The sequence below is a fragment of the Larus michahellis genome, chromosome 4 (assembly GCF_964199755.1).
Source record: "Larus michahellis chromosome 4, bLarMic1.1, whole genome shotgun sequence".
In the NCBI taxonomy this organism is placed as follows: Eukaryota; Metazoa; Chordata; class Aves; order Charadriiformes; family Laridae; genus Larus; species Larus michahellis.
The window spans coordinates 5,422,621-5,448,053 of NC_133899.1; the positions used below are offsets into that span (position 1 = coordinate 5,422,621).

General features: G+C 39.5%; 1 protein-coding gene across 1 annotated transcript in view; it reads right to left on the reverse strand.

Moving 5' to 3' along the window:
• Positions 1–25,433, reverse strand: part of PLCG2 (phospholipase C gamma 2) — a 64,678-nt gene that overhangs the window by 32,242 nt on the left and 7,003 nt on the right. The window contains exons 3-9 of the mRNA XM_074582838.1: positions 12,721–12,861; positions 10,373–10,466; positions 8,784–8,831; positions 4,419–4,503; positions 3,570–3,653; positions 2,066–2,109; positions 827–899 (exon numbers count right to left, since the gene is read on the reverse strand). Coding sequence (XP_074438939.1) covers positions 827–899; positions 2,066–2,109; positions 3,570–3,653; positions 4,419–4,503; positions 8,784–8,831; positions 10,373–10,466; positions 12,721–12,861 — 569 coding nt within the window. The remainder of the gene's footprint in view (positions 1–826; positions 900–2,065; positions 2,110–3,569; positions 3,654–4,418; positions 4,504–8,783; positions 8,832–10,372; positions 10,467–12,720; positions 12,862–25,433) is intronic.

Consider the following 25,433-nt stretch of genomic DNA (forward strand, 5'->3'; position numbering starts at 1 on the left):
TACCTTTATATAGATCAGAGGCCCACAAGATACATACTATTTTATGTACACATATGCATACACACACACAGCAAAAGGCTGGCCTCCTTGAAGGACATACCTTAACTATAATCTCTCTCATTTCTAAATGCAATCTGAATGTGCTTTTAACACAGTGAAATACAGAGAAAGAGAAAGTAGCAAGCTTAAATAGGAAGTGTAGGTCTCCCTTTTCAATCAATTTGCAAACCTGGAGCTTAGCAGCGCCTAGGAAGTATCACACAATTTTTCCCTGTGGTGTCTGTGCTAAATAACATTATAGAAGACCATGAAGACACAGTTCCCCACCTCCATCCTTATCTGCCTGCTGGTATGGGACGCCGAACTGGCTCCACTCAATAGAAAATTACCTTTCACTCAAATGCAGGCAGTCAGCTCAGCTTTTTATGTAAGAGCTGCTAAAACGGGGCCTTGGTGAAGGTGTTACCCCAGATGTACCTAAATGTAACACCTGTAACTAGGCCAGGCTACTATTTTTGACATACATACATACAGTGTTTATTTCTAACCTTGTCTGTTTATCCAAATGACTAAATGGAGACCCATTAAAAACTTATTTACTTCGTCCACTCTCTCGTCCTCTGGTGCACGTTCAGAGTCTTTATATAGATGAAAAATAATAGTTCTTGTGATCTTCAATGGCAACAAATAATAAATCTTTCCAAGGCCTACTATCACAGCTGACATCAACCATATTCTACAACACACCACATTTCTTTTTAATGAGCATAGAAATCTGTGAGACAACCTCAAGAAAAAGAACTCAAAATTTCTGCAACCTTCGCACCTGCTGCTCGTGTAGCAAGAACCTCTGAAAGTCATGGAGATGAACTGCTGAAGCATCTGGACGGTCAGTATTTCTTTAAAAAAATAGAAAGGGAAAGTGAAGCTAAAGCATTAACAGAGAAAGTGTCATCAGACGTTACTGCAGAAAATGACATGGATTCGTACCTTGGATTTACAGTATTAATGTGCTGCCACCACGAAGAAACTTCTTATAACTTCAATAATTACTAATTTTTGAGCCTTTCAATAAAGCCTCCTGGATTCCTGATGCATTTTTTATAGCGATTCTGGGAAAAGTACCAAATCTCTGCTCATTGCTTTGTAGCAAATGAACAGCATTCACTTGACAGGGGTGTTGCTAAGCTTAGTTGAGGCATACGGAGACACTGTTCTTTTAAGTTGTCATAGAGCCGAACTTCCACAAATAACTCCTTCCATGCATTATTCAGATGATCTACTGTAATAGAACAAAACCTCCTGAAAAAGGAGGCAAGATGCAGCCACGCCAAGAAAAAGCAGCACAACTGCTTTCTCTTTTGTAGGACCTAAGTGCCGCATCATCTGGTACCAATAAGGTATTTACAACCTATCCATCCTTGATAAATTTATGGTTTTAAGCAGTCTCACAAAGCTTAATTCATATGACGTGATCAAAGGCTAAAGAAAAACGCAATACACTCAGAGCAAACTTTTCACGTAACTTCCTTAATCTGTTAGTGTAATACTCAAACCCAAGATAAACTGGTTTAATTCACAGCCAAAACGTTAGCAATGCCTGTGACCCTGCCTTTTCATGCTGTACACATCATTCTTAAATTTTCAAGTCCACCAAGCAAAAGATGCAGAAACTGTCATTATCAGAATCCTGCTCAAGTGTAGGCAAAGCCTGTGCACCAGACCACCCTCCAGACTGAAGTTAAAATTTCTCCATCAAGTTGTCCTTCAGTAGTTTTGTTCAGCTCTTAGTAAAATTGCAAATTTACTACTAGGCAAATGTGCTTGTTCAAACCCATACCATTTTGGTAGTCAGAAGGTAAAAAACATTTATCAAATTATAATCAGGACTTACTTCCATGATAAGTTCACCTTTCCGAATACAAAAAGATGCGTTATTTCTTTTCACTTACTAAAGCATCAGAACTAAAAAAACCCAAACAAACAGTGATGTAATTCAAAAACAAGCCCGCAGCACTACAACCATATGGAAATGTGGAAAAATAATACAAATGAAGAGTCTCACCCAAGAATGAACACAGAGGAATCCTTTTTGAATTCATCAAGAATCTTAAAACAAAACAAAAAACACAAAAACACACACACAAAAAGGGGAAAAGATAAATAATAAAAGAATATGCAATTTTCTATCTCATTCCATCTAATAATGTCCATTGGTTTGGGAAAGGGAAATATATGCATTTTTGCTCTAGAGAAGTTGCATACAAGTTGGCAAGACACATTTTGAATTAAATGCATAATAGAAAACATACTGCCAAGGCTGGCAACTGCACTTCAGGCCTTTCAAATGTGAACACACACAATTCTCAAAAAACTTGCTATTGATAAGGTCCTTATACACACAATCAGTCAGGCTTTCCGGAGAGCTTTTATTGTTTGGTATCCCAGAAAAACTGGAATTACGTATCATCCATCACATTTATTCATGTGAATATAACACCTAAATTGCTTCCAGCTTGGAGCAGCATAGTTACAGATCACAGGAAACTTATCAACTGACCCAAAGCAGTTGTTGAGCAAACAGGAGATTCTTTGAAAAGATCCACAAGGGGCGATAACAAGAGTTTAAGGAAGTCAGATAGCCTCTTTATTCTGTGTTTTACTTTTCAACTTTCTGCTCAAGATAATTAACTAGACTTTCATGGGCAAAACTAAAGCACTGTCAGTAAATGGAGATTCTTTATTACTTCGTAATGATTTCAGCATTGCTTTTAAACAGCACAAGAAAGCTCTATTGCCAAAAGAAACTGCACTGACTTTCACTATCAAAGCTTCTATTTCAGCAACTGCAAATTGAATCAACAATAAGCACGTCATCAACGAAGACTTTTATGCCAGTAATCTCAAATTCTGTGTTTTCACACAGTTTTAAAGGGTTACTAACTTTCACAGGCACTAAATGTCTGCAGTTTTTGCCAGCTTCATGAATCTACGCTGTGCATACAGGGAAACAGTAGTCAGGCAGTTGCCCGTATAAATTAGTTAAAATGTAATTCCCCTGCATTCATGCCTCCCAAGAACTGTCTGATGCCCCTCTTGTAATGGGCTCACCACCGGTCATCTCCAAGCATGAGAGACAAGGAGAACAACAGCTGTTACTTGATGCTCAGGACACATCCTCATGATTTACAGAACGTTCTTAGCAATAAAAGACTAACACAAGCATAGAGAAACCTTGCTCCTATCAGTAAACAGATCAGCAAAGCCTAATGAAAAGACATCCTACATCGTGAACAAACACACAAGAAAAGCTCTTCCTAGAAACCCCATTTTATCCATGAATATCTCTACACAAGAAGTAACATGAATGACTTATCTTCTTAAGCCAATTGCTGATGGTGACTGTTATCTACACATCAAGTACAATACTATACCCTTTTTCTGTTACAAGAATGGGGAAAAAAGAAAATCAGTAACAATCAGAAACAAAAAAAAAAAATAATCAGCATTCACTCCTTATTCTGATGAAGCAGTTTAACAGTATGAAGACTACTAATGAAAAAGCTTACCGATTTCTGTTGTTCAAACATGATTTTCTTGTAGAACAAATGAAATTGTTCAAAACTAAGCTCTTCCTTGTGAGCGCCTATTTCCTACAACAGAAAGTACCACGCAGTGAATTTAGAACTCCCTGAGCAGCATTTGCACAGCAAATAAGTTACTCCAGTTGCTCCAGCTGCCACCTTCTCACATATTCTGTTCTACTCCAACTTCATTTGCTTTAACCATTTGGGATTTTTTTATATTTATTTTTTTTTTAATACAAACAAGTGAACAGATTCTTGGTTTGTGACATAGTGATCCTAGCCCACATCTTCACCCTTCCATTTTCTACCCTGATTCCATTTCCACTATGTTACTGAGAATGAAGTAGTGCCTCATTTAGTCATTGTTAGCTGGAGCAATAGAAGAAAGAATGTATGTTTTAAGGGTGGAGAGTTGGAAAGCAGGAAAAGGTGGGGATATTTAAAATTCCTGTAGGAATGGAAACAATCTTCCAAAGTTATTAATATTAGCACAAGTTGGAGTGAAGAGGTTATTACTTGATCATATTGAAAAAAAAATAATCTTTTTCTTATGTATTAATTTTATCTTAAACATAAAACAGTTTCGTATGCACTTGCACAGTATCAGCACCAGAGCTCAAAAGCCAATGTTGGCTTTGGTCAACCATGCAATGAAAAGAAGGAACATTTCTATCTATATTTTCTTATAGCCTTAGATATAGGCAAAGCCAAGCTCAGAAATTAACTGATACAATTTATTTAACACAAGGTAAGAAGCAAAAATATAGACAGTATCATGAACAGAAATAAGCACACCCATCAGATAATATCAAACAGATATTAGGTAATTACCGCAAATTTATCCTTCAAGAACTTCATGCTGCTCACTTTGAAGTTTACTTGGGGCAGGACAGTTTTCAGCTCTCTAAGACTGATACTGGGGGAAAAAAAGAAGAAAAAAAAAAAAGATAGCAAAAACTCCACAGTTCTGTTGTATCTAGTCAGCTACTAATATATTTTCTATCAACACAAAAATGTGACTATTAAAACATTTTGGGTAGGGCTCATCTCACTTAACTGTAAACTTCTATAAACATAACACCTACATATGAGCAGGCTAGACATGTTTTCTAGTTAATGGGGAGAAATCAGCATTTCAATTAATTTGGGCTTCTATATGAGGATGAAGAAAACCATGCTGCAGAGACATCCATTTCTCCCCATCAACGATTAATCAGATCTAGATAATCAGCTCAAATGTACATGTTTACACATGGTCTGCAGCCTTTCTTCCATTGTTCCACTGAAACTGGAATATAGACATGGAAAACTTTATACAAAAGATATATCAAACGTATGAACAGAAACAGAAAATACAAAGCTCCAGTTTTCATTACCATTATAACCCTTTTCTCTAGCTGTTATTCACTTGGATGGTAAAATTGATTCATGGCAGCAAGACTCTCCCCCTCTGCAACACCTGAACATGACCTCATCCTCCTCTAACAACCAAGTCTCCCCAGAGGCCTTCCAGGTCCATTTACACAGACTTGTTGAACCCTTTTTAGAGTTTCAGAATGCCCAGTGATACACCAGCAACACTTCAAAAAAAAGAAGTTTTCTAGATAACAGCAAGACCTTTCAAATAAGACATACTTAGTTCAGATTTTTAGCAACACAGTGCTTACATACACCGAGTATTTAAACAATACTTATATACAAAGCTGAATTTATTAATACTTAAGCAATACTTATATAAAAAGCTAAATTTATTAATCACTTGAACATTTCCTGGCCACATACTTTCTAGCCGTACATCAAATCATGTACAATGTATACATCAAACTTCTTTTTGTTGAAGGAAGACTTTGTATTAGATACAAACCTGTGAATAGCTTATTTCAAAAACCTCAATTTCCTTCACATCTTCCAGTTTTCTCATCAAGCTCAGACTTTATTCCAGTGTCCTAGGTGCCACTGCCATAGCATCCTTCACTGCAAGCTCACAGCAGCTCAAAATATTTACTATACTTGTCATCAAAATGGAAATGCTATTATAATTCCTGCATGAACAGAGAGAGGGGTGATTTCTAAAGGAGTGCGTGTCCAAATGCTTTAAGTGTGCCATAGGTACAGGTGAGCCAATCTAACAGCTCACTGCTGTTACAAGAAGCAACACCAACTTCTCTCCTTGTGGCCCGCTCCATCCTCCTGTTGCTATAGTCCCACTGCTTCCATAGGCCAGCTGTGATGCTCATCAAATCTTCTGCTAACCTGATTCAACTTGCTAAGTGTGCAGAAAACTATGTAGCCGAGAGACAGAACAAGCTTTCCACTGGCTTCATGATGTCACGCACCTCACCTCATGCCCAGATCAGCATCGTAGCCAGCATAAGAAAAGGGGCTCGAGTGCCTGATTAGTAGCATGTAGAGATGGTAGAGGAAAAGGAGTGAGACTTCATCCATTCCACAGCACCAACCTGGTACACCAATTCAGCCATCCCCTGTAGCCCCATTTCAGTCACCTACTATTCAACAACTTCTTGGATAGCAAAGAAAGGAAATTAGGTCGCATGCTCTAGGACAGAGTCTCAGACTCCGGGTATTCTGGGTAGGCACTGATGTGAGGTCTCAACACGAAAGACACTGCATTACAGAGGGACATGCGAAGGGCACAGGGACAAGTCCTAGAGTGGAAGATGAGGGGAATCCATGGCAGCAAGAGGAAGCAGGGAAGAGTCAAGAGAACGCAGGCACAACATCCATGGATCCTACTGACAATGCCCACAAGACATTAATGCAATATCAACAGTAACCAAGAAAACACAGGTTAAGGCACTCTTGTCTGAACCTACTGTGTAATTCCTAAGATAACTCTCTGCAAACACAGGGTCAGAACAGAGTCAACTTGAGAGCAACAACACCAATCAGCACATAGATGAAAGTAACGTGTCTATTCTACAGTGTCCATACAAGCAGCTACCCTGTGAAGTGTTCTCATCTCCATTGTGTAGAAAGGGAAGGAGGCAAAGCAAGAAACAACTTAGCCAAAGTCCATGCCAAAGCCAGATTAGAACTCAGGAAATTCCTGGCTTTCCGCCTTGTCGCCAGACCTCTGGAAAAAAACACGACTTTTAGGAACAAGAATGAGCACTCCGTTTGTACCCTAAACACCAAGACAAGCAATTTCCTCTGGCCAGACAAGCGCAAGCCAAAACAAAGAGCTAGGACTTCATTACCACTGGAAAAAACTCAACCTGTGAAACAGGACTTGCCTGGACGCCTAACCTTTACAATTAACCTCCCTAAAAACTGCAACACTAAACACAATGAAACTCAGTCGAAACTCCTTTCCTGAATTTTTCTAAAAGCATGAATCACCTATCAAGAGAACGAAAAACTGCCCTCTCCACAGCTCAGGTCCCCTTGATCCTAAACAGACTGCCTTGAAGCGATGAAACAACCCTAAAGCAGCAAATAAAACTAACTGACATATAGTGTCAGTCACAGTTTCTCTACCCTAACATTTGCTTTTGCTTCATGATCCCCACCAACATATCCCCATTGCAGAGCTAGTTTTTCAAAATACATCAGGAGGTATAAGCCAATATCCAGTAAAGGGTGGTACTTTCGCCTTCCCCACTCTGGCCACCTTAGGAAACACCATTTTGAAACGGCGTCTCAGCTCACCCTGAAGCCTGCTGCACAATGACACAGGCTGTCTGCAGAATGGTGTTATTTCCTGCAGTAACACAGTCTCATTCACACAATGAAACACACGCTTTGTTTTGCTTTTAGGAAAAGGCCTAAATGAGAGGAAACGCAGGTACTTTTCTGCACTGAATTACATCTTAAAATAAAACTCATGTTCCAGATAGAGAGCAAAATCATGGTAAAGTAATAAACATGGGGGAGGAGGGGTTAACATTCTTCTCAGTGTCACATGATTTCTGGCAACTCAGAGGTATGCAGCTGAATCCATTTAAAAAAAAGTCTCCTTTGCTGTGGAAAAGCTATAAACCCACATCACACGTGGACCTGAAATGAACTACTGAAACCTCAAACATACAAAGCTACACAGCACACTGGGAGTTACAACCCATGGGACTTCTTTCACATGAGAAGGACCCGGTCCAAGGTCATTCTTTGGCTTTTGTCTGTTCAAATATGTGGCAAAGAGAAAAGCCCATGTAGCCAGGCCAATAGCTTAAAAAAAAAAAAAAAACACACACAAAAAAAAAAAACCCAATTAAAAGAAGATATAGCCCTTATTCCAAACCATTAGTTTGGCTTCCTTCTATATCTATCCTCAAGAGTATCTTCTGTTTCCTACTGTTGAAGTAACTCTTTCACATGGTACTATCCTGTCACACCAGTGGCCTTCTCCTCCTCTCCCCCAATATCCTCAAATATCTCTGTTATCTCCTCTTCCTCTTAATATTCTGTTCTGTTCTCCTCATAGCTCTGACTCCTACAGGCAAGAATTCATGTTATTGCTGGGACAACCCTATCTCTGGATACATCTGACACTGCTGCTATGACTAGTTTCAAACTAGATACCACACACACCACCCATGTTCAGGCCCCATCAGGACGGAAACAAGGGAAGGCGAATCTCTTAAACATCTGCCCTGGATCTTCAGCAGCCCATGCTGAACTCTGCTTATGCAGCTTCATTGTTACGAATGCCCAAACAAGCTTTTAAAAGCTGGTTCTGGTCTGTTTACATTAGAGTGTAGTCTCTCCAATGCCAACACACTTCAGCAATGAAGGAAGAACTGGTGGCACAGCTGCACAGGAAAGCTCACAACAGTCCAAGCTGATGAGCTCCAACTTGGCTATGAAAGGGCAAAAACCTCTGTGAAGCAAGCAATCCAACATACCTGCACAGCTGAGCTGAATCCCTACATTAAGACTGGAAGGAGACAACGCCCTTTCTGCATTCTGGCAGGGGAATTTTAAGGTAAAAGCAAAACTATTTATTTTTCATCATTTACTTCCTCATTGTAGCACGTACATGAGCATGAGTGTGTGCTATGGACACACTGTGTTTAGCAAAAGGCAAAACTCAAGCTGTTAAAGCAAGAGCAAATGTGATTTTCAGGGGTCTTGTATTTCAGATCTTGGACGAAGAATTATTTATTTCTTTTCATTCCATGTTTGAATCTGCAACAAAAGTTCATTAAAAACAAACTGAACAAAGAGAGAGCTTCTTACCTGTTTCTTCTAGTTTGATCAACAGAATAGATCTGCTTTCTCAGCCAGCTTGTGGAAAGAGGGGAAAAAGAATAAAAGGTTTAATTCAAGACCCATAAAGAAAACACACCAAATTAAATATCAAAATCCATAGATGAGATTCAACAGAAATATTTAAAAGTCGTAAGATACATGTCTTTGAGTAAAGCTAAAACATTTCCAGTGCAGCATCTAAGGATTCAGCCAGCTTTGTAACCATATTTGCAAATATATACTTTTCTGCTGCTTAATACTGCATTTTAAAGCCACATAAACACCACAGGAAGGGGAAGGGTGGGCAGGACAAAAGAGAATGAGCAACCAGAAGCTGTAAAAATATAAGTGGATAAAGCGAGCCAAAACTTCAGCTAATCTAAACTAGAGTAACTCCATCAAGTCAATGATTTATGCCAGCTGAGGCTGCTGGCTCAAAGATCTAGTAGACGCATAAAAATTAAAAATTAGGGGTGATGGAGAGGCTTTTAGAGAACTTTAAAGTAAATCCTCATAAGAGTGTATGTCAGTTTTAGGTGCACAGCAAAATACTATTAGCAGCATTAATAATAAATATATACACACACAATTTGTCATTATTAAGCTTATGCTCAGTCTCTATGGGAATCACCCTGCTGCACAAACATAGCCCAGAACCTAGTAGTATAGTTTGTATAACAAACAAACCATACTATAGTATACTATATACTGTGTAGTATAGTTTATATAACAAAGTGCAGCTCGCTGCAATACCATACAATAGATAAGAATAGGTAAGAATACTCTCCCCCCACCTGGAACAGCAAGTAGGCAAAGACAACATCAATGTCAAAGCAACAATTTGGTCAGTTAGCAAGCGAGGACAGGGTATTATCCTCACAACAGTTAACAGCAGTGACCACAAAAAAAAAAAAAGTCAGCAGTGATGAAAAGCAATTAGGTATGGAGACAACATTAAAAGCTTGTCAACAAAACTGGCATTCTGAGCATGAGTAGTTTCAGGTGCAACATCCTGAGAAGCACTGAGGGCACGGTTTCACCATCATATGACTGGCTGCGAAAAAGTAATCCTTAAAAACATTAATTTTCAGCCTTGCTCTCTGAGTCAGCTGGTCACATTGCCATACAATGTAACGGGTCCAATAAAAAGGAGAAACCGCAAAAACGCACCTTGGAATTACTGGCACACAGGACACAAGGACATCTACTAGAGCAAGTGTACTGTGATTGCATAAGATATTTTAATTTTCCAAGAAGTCAACGCGCACTTACACCAGATGTTCTTTTGATCTCATTAACAGAGTTTTAGTTTGGTTTGGGTGTGGTACACAAAACAAGGTAAATTACAAGTCCACATTAGTGGATGCAGCAGAGTACAATTCCAGAACATGTATATGGCAAAGCAGACATGGAGAATTTCCATATGAGCTTTCTGCATTGTACATTAACTGGACAGTAGTTGTTCTTAAGGTACCTGGCAGGCACCACTTGCTGCACCTTAGAAATTTCTTTCAGCTTTTCCACTTTCAATTCCAAAGAAATGTCCAGCCTCACAAAGTGAAAATATATCCACCTACCTCTCTGTGATTGCAGGTGTGGGAGCACTCATGACCTCTTGATACAAGATATTCAAGCCACACAACCATTTATCAGCATCATCCTTAGAGTCAGCTGAAAAAAATAATATGCTATGAGAAACATCAAAACAAATCAACACAAAACCAAGACATAACTTGTGATGTTTAGATAAACCCTAGTATACAAAGCTGCTGATTAACTTTCCTCTTTGATAAATCTCATTGCGTAGTTTCATGTTGCTAACAGTACAACTAATAAAAAACAGCATAAATTTGGGGGTGGGAGGGTTAATTCTAGAAGCGCTGTCAAAAAATACCTCCTTTTAGAAGTCTGCTTATCAGAGTAGGCAAGTTTCAACATCTCAGCAGAAAGAAAGTGAACTACTGCTGAGCTCTTGTAGTAACACAATCAAAATTCATTTTCTTATCTTCTATCTCCAAAGTGGCAAAATCCCCAGGACCTAGATCTAGAGCAACTTGAAGTGCACAGACAAAAGAAATCAGTGTGTTATAGCATAAAGCTAGTTCATTATATTCCAAGCAACCTACAAGAAAATTGTAAAGTACTGGCTTTTGATGGACATAACCACCTCCTGTCTGTCCTAACCATGCCTCTAAACACAGATCGTTCCAGACTTGACTTAGGCAAGAACAGCTAAACCTAAAACTGGTTTAGCTCATATAGACACATCTTAACACAAGTTAAAAAAGGTCTAAAATTCCTTACGCAGCTTAACACTAGAAGCCAGGTACACCTTCCTCCCAACCTTACAAACTGGTTTATCACTGTCTTGTTTTGTTTTAAATGTAATCTGCTTTTCCATTTCCCAAACCAGAAGAGTCCTCTACATCACTTAACATGATCACATTTGGTAATGCTTCGACCCAACAGAAGCAAGATGATGAACTGCCTGCTAGGTACAGCTTTCCCAAGGGAACACCGGTTAAGCTGAAACCATTTTTTTTGGCCTTGGATGAGTTGTTATCATTACAGCTTTCAGCTGGGCAAAGCCCATTTGCTTTAGCATGCTGGTTCTGAAATTTCATTAAGGCATTCTTCAACTAAACCAGTTCTGAATAATTATGTTCACACAGAAGCTGTAAACTGTGCAAATTCTTTTAACTGCCTTCAAAGCAAAACAGTTTCCCAAAAGATTAAGATTACATTTCATTTAAACATACTTTCAAACAATGCTTTATCCCCCGAGGATGAAGCTAGAGTCCAGCTTCAGCTCCCCATGGAAATGTTTTTCAATCAGTTACGATTTCGGAAAGAACACCCACGACCATTGCCAAACCAATTCTTCTCCCAAGACAATTCTGCCCTTTATGACAGCTACAATTCCCTTTAAGTAACAATTATTTTATATTGTTTTAAGAAACCACGACAAAGTACTTTAACAAGGAAAAGGATTTCCCCCTTAACTGAAAGTTATATCAAGTTGTTCCGCAGTTCAGTATTACAGCAACATATCTCATGGTACCAAGTATTTTCCAAGTATTGGCAGAGGCTTGGTTTTGAGAACTGCCATGGAGGAGGGACAGGGGGGTTGTTAGAGGAAGTCAGTCTGGAGGACCTGGCCCAGCTGCACTTAAGCACAGCTGCTTACTCAAAATTTTCACAGACTTCAGCCAACAACGGTAAAAATTATTTAATGTTAAAAGCCTGTAAGAATGCATTAGTCACGAGCAGTCTTTCATCTTCAGTGCATCATACTGCAAAAAAACAGTCTTCTAGTACTGCAATCTATAAGCAATTACTTCAATTTTTAAAAAAGATAGCATTAGTGTTAAAATGCTTACAAAGCACTCCTCTTTTCTCCCATTATGATTTTGCAATGAATTTAATGATTTAAGTGGACAAGTGTGTTCCTGCACAGGACCGAGAGAACTACCACTCCAAATAAATTGTCTGTATGATTCTAAACCCAGGATCCATCACAAACTTTTTAGAAGAGAAATCTCTTTGTAAACTCCACTTGCTAGAAACCGTATTCAGCCTGCACTATAAGAACTTATATCCCTTTTTGATGACAATGTCACCTCTGCTCTTCAGCATTGAAAACCTTACTACATACATTTAATCAGCAAAACCCTTGCTAGAAATGATTGAGCAAATCGGAAACTACACACACACAATACGCTATTTCAAAGGAAAACATTACAAATGGAGCAGTTCACAGACATGAAGGGCCAAGTAAAAGGTCTATCTCCAGATTTTAAACATCTGGGACACTCCTGAACTGCAGAAGTCAAAACTGCAGTGTTTTATGGATTACTGTTCCATCAATGTATTTGATTTTTTCAATCAGTAGGTTTAAAGAAGAAACAAAGAAGAAAAAAAGTACCTGCTAAGCTTAAGGTGTTGAGGACAAACTGGGTACCATAAAAAATAGTAAAGCAGTGTTCTTCTCGTTGCTTTGCTTTGCAACGCTCGAAGTCCTTTGAATTCTTTCCTGGGCGAATTTCTTTTATTTCCATCAGATCCACTGAAAGAAAACAACATTTAGTCAGTACAACTGCACTTATGTTCCAGCAGAGCCTGAAACAATAAGATAAACAACTCAAAGCATGCATACATATATAAAATATCTATATATATATAAACTTACAGATCTTTATTGGTCAAGAAATGGAAATTGCACCAGCTTGCAATCTGCAAATCCACAGCTAAATATATTACTGACTAACAGACAACAGTAGAGAAGGACCAAAAGAAGATGAAAAATAACTTGTCATATTTTTATCATTTCACTATCACTGATTATCCATGGACAAAGTGTATACACATAGCCCCTTTGGGTTACAGAAGAGATGATTTCACAAATGGCATTTACTCTAAGCAAGACATGACAACTGTTCAGAGACAAAAAAGAAAAGATACAACTTCTAACTTACCCATCTAAAAAATTATGCATCAGATCTTAGCTGACCTTGTCAGCTGGTCAGCTAGTATAGTAACTGGCACTTGTAAGAAAATTATTTAAACTAGGAATATAAATAGAAAATCCAGCCTAATAATTAAAATGCATGTGAGCTTTTTCCTGGTCAACTCCAAAAAGATGTCTGTCATTTAACATAACCTGTTGTATGACTTTTAACGTGCCGCTTTTTACAGAACACAGGTATGTATTACAGAGCATAGCAGAACAGGAACGCTGAACAAGCACATATTTTCTCAAGTCAGCTCCCTTTTTATCAAACCCCTGCTACACAGCCTGCATAACAGTAGTGAGACAGCACTGAAACAGAAATATGTGCACTCTCAAGATAAGATGCTTATTAGAAAACTGAGGAAGTGGTTTTGTTCTGCCTGTGGACCAGACAAATAAATGGCTCTTCCCACTTCTGGACAGTTTTGACTTGAGCTACACGATGAAGAGTGAAGAAAAACATTTCATGGCTGCTATTGAAATGTGTTTATCAGACATAGCAAGATCCAAGGAAAAAGCTGAGGGTGCATTTAAGAACACCACAAAATAAAACCCCTGTTGTAAATGAGCACCTCACCAGTAACCGAACAGTTAATAACATAGTGGAAAAGCCCAATGGAGTGGGAGCTGAACGCTGGTTAAAGCTTCGGCCTGTGTAACGCTGGGTTTCGATGACGCCAACATGGAAAGGAAGGAGAGACAAGCAAGGAAGTTCATCAATAAAATCCTGATAATGAAACATGAATTCATCTTGGAATTTCTTATTCTCTGCAAAGTATCCCAGGCCAAACTTTCCACCAGGCACTCCTATCTACCAGTCATTAAACAACTTACCTTGGGAAAATGGGACCTCAAAGGTTAACCTGAACTAATAGTAGGACACAAGCATCTTTTGTAAACTATTTTTTCCCAGTGTAATTATCTTCAAGATAGAGCTTTTAATGTCTTGACCTCTGTGTCTCAGCCACCCTCTCAAATCATGAAAATATCTCCTAAGATCTGCACATCTGATTGGCCAAGGCCCCAAAATTTAAATGCAAACTTCTAAAATAAATTCATGACATGACCATAAGTGACCAGCAACCAAAAGCTCCTACTGATGACTCTGATCCCCTTAGCATCCAGAGTCTCACTGAGATCCCTAGTGTTATATCCATATATCCATCACAAAATGCCACCGTCTGAAAGAGATGATCTGAGCCCACCAATTCACATTAATATCAGCAGAGAAGAATCAGGACGCAGAGACAGAAAGTAGCCAAATGGAGAGGGAAGGAGGTGGCATGGCTGCAATAAACGGCATGGACTGTGCACCATGTTGGCTCATTCTAATCACGGGTAAGAGCAACCCCAGTCACCTCTTTCTGCTTTCCCTTCACCCAACAAATCGCTGCTGAAAAACACAGTTTTAACTTCAAAGTGAAGTACGCCTTTTGTTTCAGACTCCTATAAATCCACACACATAAACATCACACCACCAAGCCCCTCTCAAAGTATAAACCATAACCAGCGATAAAACAGATTTCACAACCTGCCCTGCTGTTGTCATTTCAAGTGGCTCTTACCTCATACAGACCTCTGAAACAAACACGCAAACTTACTCAATGTCTCCCTCAGTTACATGTACTCACTACGCTTCTTTTCCTTGCGTTACAACCTTTCAACCTACCATCTCATTCTCCCACGTGAACATACGTGTATATACATATAGGCACAAGGATTTTTGTATGCACAGGTCTCACACTGGTAACCATATTATTGTTTCTCTGACTGGTCTTTGAAATAGAGATTACTATACCCTAATTGCTAAACATTCAGTAAATAGAGGAATGGTTCAGGAGGAGAACAAAATTTGGGGGGTGGGGAGAGAAAAAGAAAATTTTAATATAAAACACTCCTCAAATTCAGAATTTCACATTTGTGTACTTTTCAGGCAACCTATTATATATGTTCTACAAAATTCTGGCAAGATACCATTATGCTTACTTAAATAATATATGAAACAGATGTACAAAACACAGGTTTTCTTAAATATCCTTTAGATTTTTACAGAACAGAAGATATAATACATGTTATAGTTTCAGAAATGAACAGAAACTACCTGCATACATTTTAATGACATTTTATATTGTCGTTTAGGATGTGTTATTCCGTATGATTGAAAGAAAAGCCAAGGCAGAAAATCAGAGGGGGAAGAGAGAGACACGCACAGCAAGGATAAATTTTGGTCCTGCGCTAAGCTCTGCCATCTCCCCAGGTAGGCTAGAGTCGCCTGGCGCCCTCCACACGATGCCCACTAAGTCCAGAATGGCTGATCCCAACTGAACAGAAAAAGGAACAGGCCAGGAAACGCTGCAACACATTTCAGACTCAGATTAGTAAATCAACTGTACCAACGTAGCTGTTACGCAGTTACTGTGAACTTTTTATAGCACAATCTGCCACTGAACAATTAAAATGCAACTTCATGCCTGTAACAGAATTACAAGCACAGCACCTCAGACACCCTATATTCTTACTGCCTTAAAGTACTGGAGCCTTCCTCCTTCCCAATCCCACCTGCAAATCTCAGAGCTGCATCCTGGCCTGGCTTCACAGACAGGTATTCCTGGGGTCTGACACACCTGAAAAAAGCACAGACTTGGACATATCCTGCTTGCAGTGTCAGATCAAATCCCAACATGCTTGCAGGTACGATTTCCATAAAATAGTGCAAGAAGACTAAAGCATTTCCCAAGGAAACATAAATCAAAGTATGCCCTGTAGAGAAGTTGACTCACACCCAGCAAGACAGGGGGACACTCACAACACATTCAGTGCCCAGCCAAACAGTTTAGAAGTCTAGTGCCACTCTAAAACCCCTACAATACTAGTTATTTCCATGGATTAAAAGGATCTCCTTGGCAGCCTCATCAGTCACCTATTGATTCTGACAGCTCCCGCAAGTGGCTCTTTAACAAGACCGGACTTGAAGGCACCTTCAGTTACCATCCTGTTTCAGGCTCTGATCTGGACATGCAGCATTCGTGGCAGTTCAGAGCCTGAAGCTGCTGAATCTCAGCTCCTGCTGTTGTGTGTTGTTCGGCAAATCAGTTAATTGAATGGATCATTACACTACCACATAGCTACTTTCCAAAGACTGAACAGATTAATTGCTCAGTGCCTTCCAAAGTGCCTGCTAGAGCTCTTCACTGCCATACACTTAACAATAAACTTTTGATCCTCAACACCTCCACTGATCTCCATTCAAATAACCTGGCAGCAGTGATCACATTTAGTCCCATACTTATACCTATGAATTGCTGTTACCTTTCCTTCAGTTACACTTAGAGGCAGATGGTAAAACAGAACTTGGATTCTACTACAGAAGGTGCTGTGTAAGCTGAGCAGAAGACAAGGCGTAAGGTAAGTACAGGTAGAGAACAACGCAAACAGGAGAACTGCAAAAAAAAAATCGCATTGTTGTACTCAACACCACTGTGCTCCTCATTCCAGAGGAGAACAAACCAGCACTGCCATTCAAAGGGAGATGTTCTGCCTCTGCCCACCCCCTCTGGGGTCACCCACCTCTGGCTGGGAGCGCAACCATTCAGCACCAGAACAGACAAGTGGGTAAGGGAACGAACCCTGCTTAAAACCAGTCAATGCCAACAGCAGAACGCCATATGTTAGCTGGAAGTGCCCATGTAAGTTCACTGTTTGAAGGCATGTTTGCATAGGTCAGCTTCGGTCAAGTCATGTAATTTTAGTCTGGAAAGTCAGGCAGATTGTATATAAATGGGTAAGTCAGACAACCTTAGAGGCTGTCAACCCATCAAGGTATCCTTGACAGAAAAGTCTTCATAAACAGTGTAAAAGTTCAGCTGAGACTGGCATGATGGACTACAGAGTCTTGTAAGATTGGGCTCCTGATTCAAAGTCCCTGTGAGTCTTCAGTGTCAGTGGCCACAAACGATGCTTGATCAGAGCTCAGAGTTAACATACTTCATGGAGGAGAAGAAAAAACCCACAGAGAGATTTGAAGGAGGATTACAGAGTCAGAAATGAGGCCATGAGCATTATTTACCTCAGCAGGTATTTGCCATAAGTCTCAAGCAGGCTAAAGAGAAACTACTCATAATGTTTCAGAGAGGAAAATAAAGGACTGATCACCTAAGTGCTGTAGACCGAGACACGGGGTGGGCATTCTCTGTACGAATACATTTGCATTTTCATGTGTGTGTACATATACATATGGCAACATTCTGCATTTAAGAACCAGTTTTCAGAATCCACGTGTTTTTGCAACAATTTGCATTACAAAATATTCCAAAGGTGGTTTCATTTTGGAAAGGCAGAAACTGTCCCCTGCAACACAGGCAGTATGTGCAAATGAGGGCCCAGTGAATTAAGAAAGCCTTTAGTATCCTTTTGCAAATGTACTTCATGGTGGTTAGTGAGGACAATGGCTTTGTTCTCACTTCTGCAGAATTAAAGATTAACTATACAAGGTGTGCCTTAACAGCCTGTTTTATTCAGAGCAGACAACGAAACATGGATCTGTGCAACTCTAAAGGGAACAAGGTGAGGCTTCTCTCAAAGAAGGACAAAGTCGCATGAAAGCAGAGATCTGCAGCATGACAGTACAGATGTGACATGGAAAGTAGTTCACCTCATACAGTGAAATTTCATGCGACATTTAGTGCCCCAAGGAAGTCATCACAGGTAAGCCACAAAATTATCTGAAAACACAGTTACAAGGATGGAACATGAGAAACGGTGAGGTACACCCTGAGAAAGCACACATGACTACTTTTCCAAGGGGTCCCCTGGGGATTTAGCTGTGACAGTGACTGACGTAAGCTTTAGAGAAGTGCATCTTTTAAACCCAGAGGTTTTTAAGTAATCAGGTCGCACAGAGCTCTCATGTGCGGTAACAACAAATTACCATTAAATTAACAACATCTCACTGGACTGCTCAGTAGAGCAACAACGTATTACAGCCCTTCCCAGTTGGAGCTCTGAATTCGAGGGGCCACATATCTCAAATGGCTATTGGTTTCATATTAATAATTGAAAGGCACTTTCACGAAATGACTTAAGAATACAGTAAAATTTACATGTGCCCATATAAGTTTACATTCATGCAACAACACGCAACAACACAAACCAAAAGTGTTGCCATGTAAAATTCTGACTTCAGGGAAAGTGTGCTGGCGTACCTACATCTTGCACTCACTGTGATCAACCACATTAGGGGTGCTCAGGTCTGTGAGGTTCATTCCATCCCTGTTTCGCTGCCTGGCCATGACAGGAAGTGTGGTCATTGTAAGTTAGCACTAAACATTGCAGAACTGAGCTGCTAAAGGGAAGAAATGATTTGAAGACAGCTAAAGGCTACACACGTTCATTTTTTCATTCGACCACAGAAACCAAGCTCTAAATACTCAGCTGAAGACCTACACAAAGATCGCCTGAGTAACAACTGAAACACGGCAATTTCAAAACAGAAAAAAAGGTGAATTTTAATGTTCCTTTGAAAAGATACTCCACAAAGAGCAAGAAGTGGATTCACTTTTGCAATGACATACTGCTTTTTAACAGTATTCAGTATACAGAAAGAAAATGACAGAATACAGACTTGTGGTTTTCCATGTGAGTTAAGTTTATTTATTACTTTATGTCTGAAACAGTAAGGGAATTCAGATGGAAAGAAATTCTGCTAGGAGTGTAAAAAAAAGAGTAATTTATGAGAAATTAGCAATTAGCACACTCCTCAGCAGAACATGTAGATATTCATCACTTCACACAGAAAGGTACACATGTTGTAAATGTTTATACTGTCTTCTCCAAAGGGAAAAAAAGAAGTTTTCCACCACACAGGAAGTTCACATTGGCATTAACAATTCTACTAATTAAATTACTTAGCTGTCAAACCAATGGAAAAAAAATCCCCCATCTATGTTTAAGAATGTAAGCCACTTGCATAAATAATACCTTAGGTGTCAGTTTTGTAAGCTTCCTAAAGTATCTGACAGCCAAATGGTCACTAGATAATTTTTTTTCTGGAGTATTTTGCAATAGATCAAGAACATCAAAAAAGATAGATGATCTTTCTTTTCCAAAGATTAAGGGATCAAAATATGATTTAAATCATTTTACAAAAGCAGGCCACCTCTTCACATGAAGAAAAAACAAAATTCCTAGGTAAGCAAGAGAAATCATCTTATGTCCTCAACAGAAACTTCCATGAAACATGCTTGCTTGTATTACAGAGAAACACACGCTTGCATGTTCAAGGAAGGCACCATGGATATGTCGGAGCATAAATTCTCCTGGCTGTGAATCATCACTTAACACAAGAATTCATGGAAGAGTATGCAGAAACTCACATATTTTCCAGTGACTAATCAAACTCTAGTCGCCACAAACTTTCCCTTAATAATTGTCCTTAAAGCACTTTACATCTGATAAAGAATGAAATATCCATTATGGATCAGCCTCCTGGAGATTTATGCCTTGCCACCTACTAGCTTAAACACCATAACCTGTTTGTGCCCTCACTTATTCATGTGCATATAAATGTCTATACCACAATACGAGGAAATTTGGGAGGTAGTACTGAAATGTACTCTCAGGCAGTAAACCCCAGGTGCCAGTCACACAGACATGTCTCTTAGCAGAGTACTGACAAGCACTTCTCACTCTTGGCCACCCCTTCCTTCCCCTCTGCCTTTCACTGCTGGCCCAGTAGTTCCCTCCACCACTATCTCAGCTGTGACAGTACACTTGTTTGTGGGCCATTCAGTATCCTAGCAAAGAAACAGCGCAGCAGAGTAGCTGCTGTGGAGGCGGAAGTGACCCCCAGATACCACAGGGATGTACAAGACATATCCTTTGTGTGACCAGCCTGTGAAAGTTGGAAGTGGGGAGACAACACAGGGTGTGTGCAACTCGAGGGCCACCACGGGGACCCACGCACTGTTGTAAAGGGTAAATATACAATAGCAATACACAGCAGAACCATAAGGAAGTGACACACTGAGCAACACACTGCAGTAAATCATGCTGGTAAGTCACAGCTTCACAGTCATGTATCTAGTATGCATAAATTAGTTTCTACAAGAAAAGGACCCACTACAACTTAAACAAGCAAATCAATTCCTTCCCTACAAAGAAACTGAAGCTTCCTTCTCTCAAGTATAGCTCTACTATAGTTACCAAGATCTGTAGTTCTTAAATTGCAAAGCCATGAATGTACAGTGGTCAATAAAACCTATGGGTAAACAATCCATAGCCAAGTCATACTGGGTCCCACCTCCACTAGGGTATCACTCAATGAAAAACGCATTCCCCACCACACACTTTCCCCTGCTACACAACCAAAAGTGCCCAATGCCTTCCCTAGCACCAGGCAGCTTCTAAGTCAGCCTGTGGTACAGCAAGGAAAAGTGAGGGAAACTGTGGTCCACCCTAGACTTCTAAGGGATTTGCTTATTTTTCCCGGCAATGGTATCTGACCCCAGCTGCAGATCTAGTGCCATGGGGTTTAGACCCATGGCCCTGAAAAAGAGTTCTCCTTTATTTCTGCGCTGTCTTTTACACTCAAAATTCCTCTCAAATTACATTTTTACATTTACAATGCTTTGCAACAGAACTCCCATACTTAAACCAACTGTACAGAAAGAAACAAAGCACAAAAAACCCATGCTGCCTCAGAGTTAGGAAGCTGGTGTTATTATGCTTTTTATATATTCAATGGCCAGAGCAAGAGACTCCAGCAGACAGTCATTGAGAGCAGGAACTAAACTTTGCTCTGGAGAAGCCTTTCATTCTCTCAACACACTGTCTGGGCAGACAGGTGAAACTAGCCTTGTAAGTTATCTGCTTAATGTTAGGCTGTGAAAATATCACCTCAAAGTTACTTCACACACAGTCAGAAATACCATTCCTATTTATAGCCCTCACTCCCCCAGACCCCGTGCATTCTGCGTCAGAGTCACTAACCTTTCGCTGGGTCACTCTATCCGGGGGGCAGTACTATCACAACACTCACCAAAACTTACTTCTCATCTAAGAAACAGAGCAAATTTCTCATACTGAAATCAATGACAGGGGCTCCACTGAAACCAGAGTATAGTGTGCATACCAGGAAATAGAAATGGGGGGAAAAAAAACTAAAACACAATGGCTTCAAAGCGTGGGTGATCTGAGGAAGTATTAATATCACACTGCAACATACAAAGCAGGGGGAAGGAGGGGAAGGAACAAACAAACAAAAAAAAACCCCAAACAAACAAAAAACCCACACAAATCCTCAATGGAAAAACATTTGGCATCAGAAATTAAACCAATCTTTTGCTACTGATGACCTAGGTACTTCCGATGAACGGTGCTGAGATTCTGAGCCCCACAAGCAGTACCATTGCCCACCTAGTAAACTTTAGGTTACCTTTAACAGTTTAAAACGAGGACAATGCAGAATACAAAGAAACGCCATTACTAACTAAGAGGCAGAAGAAAAAGCTCCGACATTTTGTAGCCAATGTCTACAAGCATTTCCCTCAGATAATCTTAGAGCTATTAGGGCATCTAAAATGTCTCTATGTATAGAACAATAGCAAGCTGACTAAAAGAAGCCCAAGCATGGGTGAACACAGTCACATCTAGCGCAGACCTGCTTCCTTCAGCTATTTGCATAGCTCTCTGCAGGCCCACAGAAGGAAGCACATGTTGCTGGCATTCATTTTAATACACTAATGAAACCAGGCATGCCAAATGTCCACGAAAAAAACATTTATCAAAGGTGCATTGCTCCCTTCTATCCACTTTGGTTTTGACAATTGGCTGTGTTGGACCCTGCTGATGTAGCAAAGGCATATGAAAGGTACTCTGCGGTCTTAGCAGGTGACGAGAAGAGCAGCAGCACTAAAAACCTTCCTGGCCTCCACTAAACCGGAAAAACACTCCAGGACGGGCAGCCTCTCTCTTTCCATTGCTAATCTTTCCCCTTTCATCTAGAAGGAAAATTGAAGCTCCCACAAAAATGGAAAACATGGACAAATCAAATTTAACTTTTCTTGAAAGGTGCTCATTTACCAGTCTCTCCTAACTTTACAGGCTAAAGACACCCCACAGTCACTTAACTTAATCTTTGTTGGGGCCTACAAAGCATTACATTTTACAAGAGCAGAATCACAGTAAACCCAAGAAACACAGATTGTACGAGAGGATCAGAGCTTCCTTAGATACAGCAACATATATACATTACACAGAGTTTCCTTATATACATACTGTCTTTGGCTGACTAGCTTGAACAAGCTTAAGAGCTAGCTTGACCTCATGAAAATTGAAATGGCATCCAAGAACTCACTTGACTTGAACAACTCTTGGCTGCACAGCTCTACAGAAAAGACTGTTCATGCACAGGTTACCAACACCATTAGGACAACTCCGGAAGGGCATGAGCCAACCCTGATGGGCTGTTCCTTCCCCTCTCTTGCAGGTGGGCAGGGAGGACTAGCACTAGTGGAAGAGCTGGTACGTAACACTCCCTCTCTGATTTGTAAAGCTAGAACTTACCAGAAGCTAAAATAAAACTCTTTATTTGAAGAATTAAGAAATTGTGTAGCGCCATTCTCAGCATCGCAGTAACACCCTAGCTGAAAAAAAAAAAAAAAAAAAAAAAAAAAAGAAAAAAGTGGCCAAAAACCTCAGTTGCTCTGTTAAAGTGAGAAGACTTGATATGTATCAGATTAAAATTTGGCCTTTTGAATTACTGTTGAAATAGCATATCTCTCCCTAAAGGACACAAACAATCTGAAAATACAGAGGTTTCTCCCCAGTTCATTCTTGTTAGACCATTCCTTTTGTACGTGGTGACTCAAGTCTTTCAGAAGGTCAATATAAAAACTCCAGTACTTAGACATTGCATGATTTGAGTCACACAATGAAGACAGAGACTGTTTAAAGAAGATTTCCTAGCCTTTGTATATCCTCACTTGTTACCACACCAAAGGCCTGGGACTAAAAAGAGTTTTCTAAAGAAAGGTATCTCCATTTTACTTACGCATCCAGAGAAACGTATCTGCACGGAGCAGGAAACAGACATAATTTTAACAACTCTTTCACTCTATTCTAAACAGAAATGCAGACAGGTTTTTAAGGAAAGGGACCTTTTCGAGAGCAATGCAATTTAAAATACAAAGTACTGACACTTTCAGGGCCATGGATGTCTAAATACTTATATCAGTACAGCTAACCCTACATCTCCCTGGCATGGGTCAATTTATTCCATAATAAGAGTAGCTACCTTAAGCCTCACAATAACCAAAAAGTTAAATCACTTCCACAACAGTACTAACCAAACTTGAAAAAGGCCCTTGTAATAATTATAAGCAACTCTGGCTTAGAGGAATTTTAGCCTCCTTCATACACTTACAGTTCACCAGCAAGAAAACGAGCACTATCACACCCAAAATTCCCAACAATGTACAGCGCAGTTAGAGAGAGGGGAAAAAAAACCCAACTTTTTTTTCTTAATCTTCAAACAAAGAATATTAAAATAAAGTATAAAAGTTGGTCTCTATCCTCTCTATTAGCTGCCTATTTTTGTGTCCCAAAGCTTAAGAATTCTCCTCGTTACCTGATTTAGAAACACTATCCCCATAGCAGACGCAAACATCGAGTTTTCTGCCTTTTGTAAAAAGCAGTTTCCAAACTTGAGTTAAAAAGCACACACACACAACAGGAAGCCATCTTAACTTTCCCAATCATACTTAATATAAATTCTTACTGGACTGTAGCACACGCAAATAACAACCACTAAGATGACATTACAAATATTATTTCTTGTACAGTACTAGCATATTAAACAATGTAATACTTGAGATAATTCTATGCCCTCAGCCTCTAAAAATAAAAAGAACAAAAAAAGCTCAAATGTGTTTTTTATTTTTCACAAAGTCAACACAATCCACCAGTGAATATTTGGGGTCATTCACATATACAAGCCAAAGCAACTCTTCTCCCACAAAGTTGATCCCATCTCCTCAGTATAGCTCCAGAGAAATAAAAATTTTAATTCCCCTGTCATCAGTATTCAAGAAGCCCATCCATTCAATTATCAAATATGAAAGTTTCAAATCAATATTTTTTCCACTTTTCAAGCAAATAACAACATTTAAGTAACTAAATAAATAAATAAAATATTTCCTTCCTCTTCAGCAAAAACACTGTCAGCAAGTTAAAGCTGCAGTGACTTTCATTTCACGCAGAGCAGATACTGTCCATGGTAAATTGTAACAACTGTTCATATCATATTCTGAAAAAATGCCTGTGAAATAAGTCTTGGTTTTGGGCAGATTCATTGCTTTTTAAGGCAACAAAACAGTATTTTGCATATTCGTGCTTCAGAGTATGACATATTCTCAGACCTAAAGTTTCCATCGTTATAAAGGTCACTGAAATGTTGCTCAATTAAAAAAACTGCTACAGTACTATAATTTTCAGTGAGAGAGGCAGACAGCCTTTGGGCAAGTCACAGGTCTGTAGCTATATTCCCTGTTCTAGTAATGACTGACTGCGTAACTGGAAGCAAGTCATTACCCTGCTGGATTATCCAGGTGTTAAGAGTCAAACTATAATGTTCACCTTTCTTTTAAAAGTGTTAAAACCTATGCATAGAGCAAACTATTTAATTATGAGGATGTATTACCACAAACACACACCACCCCCAGGAAGCTTTGATAAAGGAAGATTACAAGTCAAGCACTGAAAAAGTTGACCCCAAAATCTGGAATGCACAGGCTGTATAGCTTTAAATTTGGCCCCTCTGTGCAAATGGCTACGATAAGACTTCAACTATATGATCACATATTGTTTTTGCCAAGGTACTCTAATGCCTCGCTCACGCACTAAGCGGTGATTTTCTATTTTGTTTTAATTTTATTGCTCTGTGCATAACCACAGGCTTTGTTTGCTAAGCATATTCATGCCACGCTCTCATAACTGAATTATTCACCTCCTCTCAGGACTTTTTTTTTTTTTTTTTGGCACACCTCACTTTGGGATCTGAACATATCAGAACCAGTAATGTACTTGCATTCACACCCGTCATTAGAGACCCTCATTTTTCACATGACAAATTG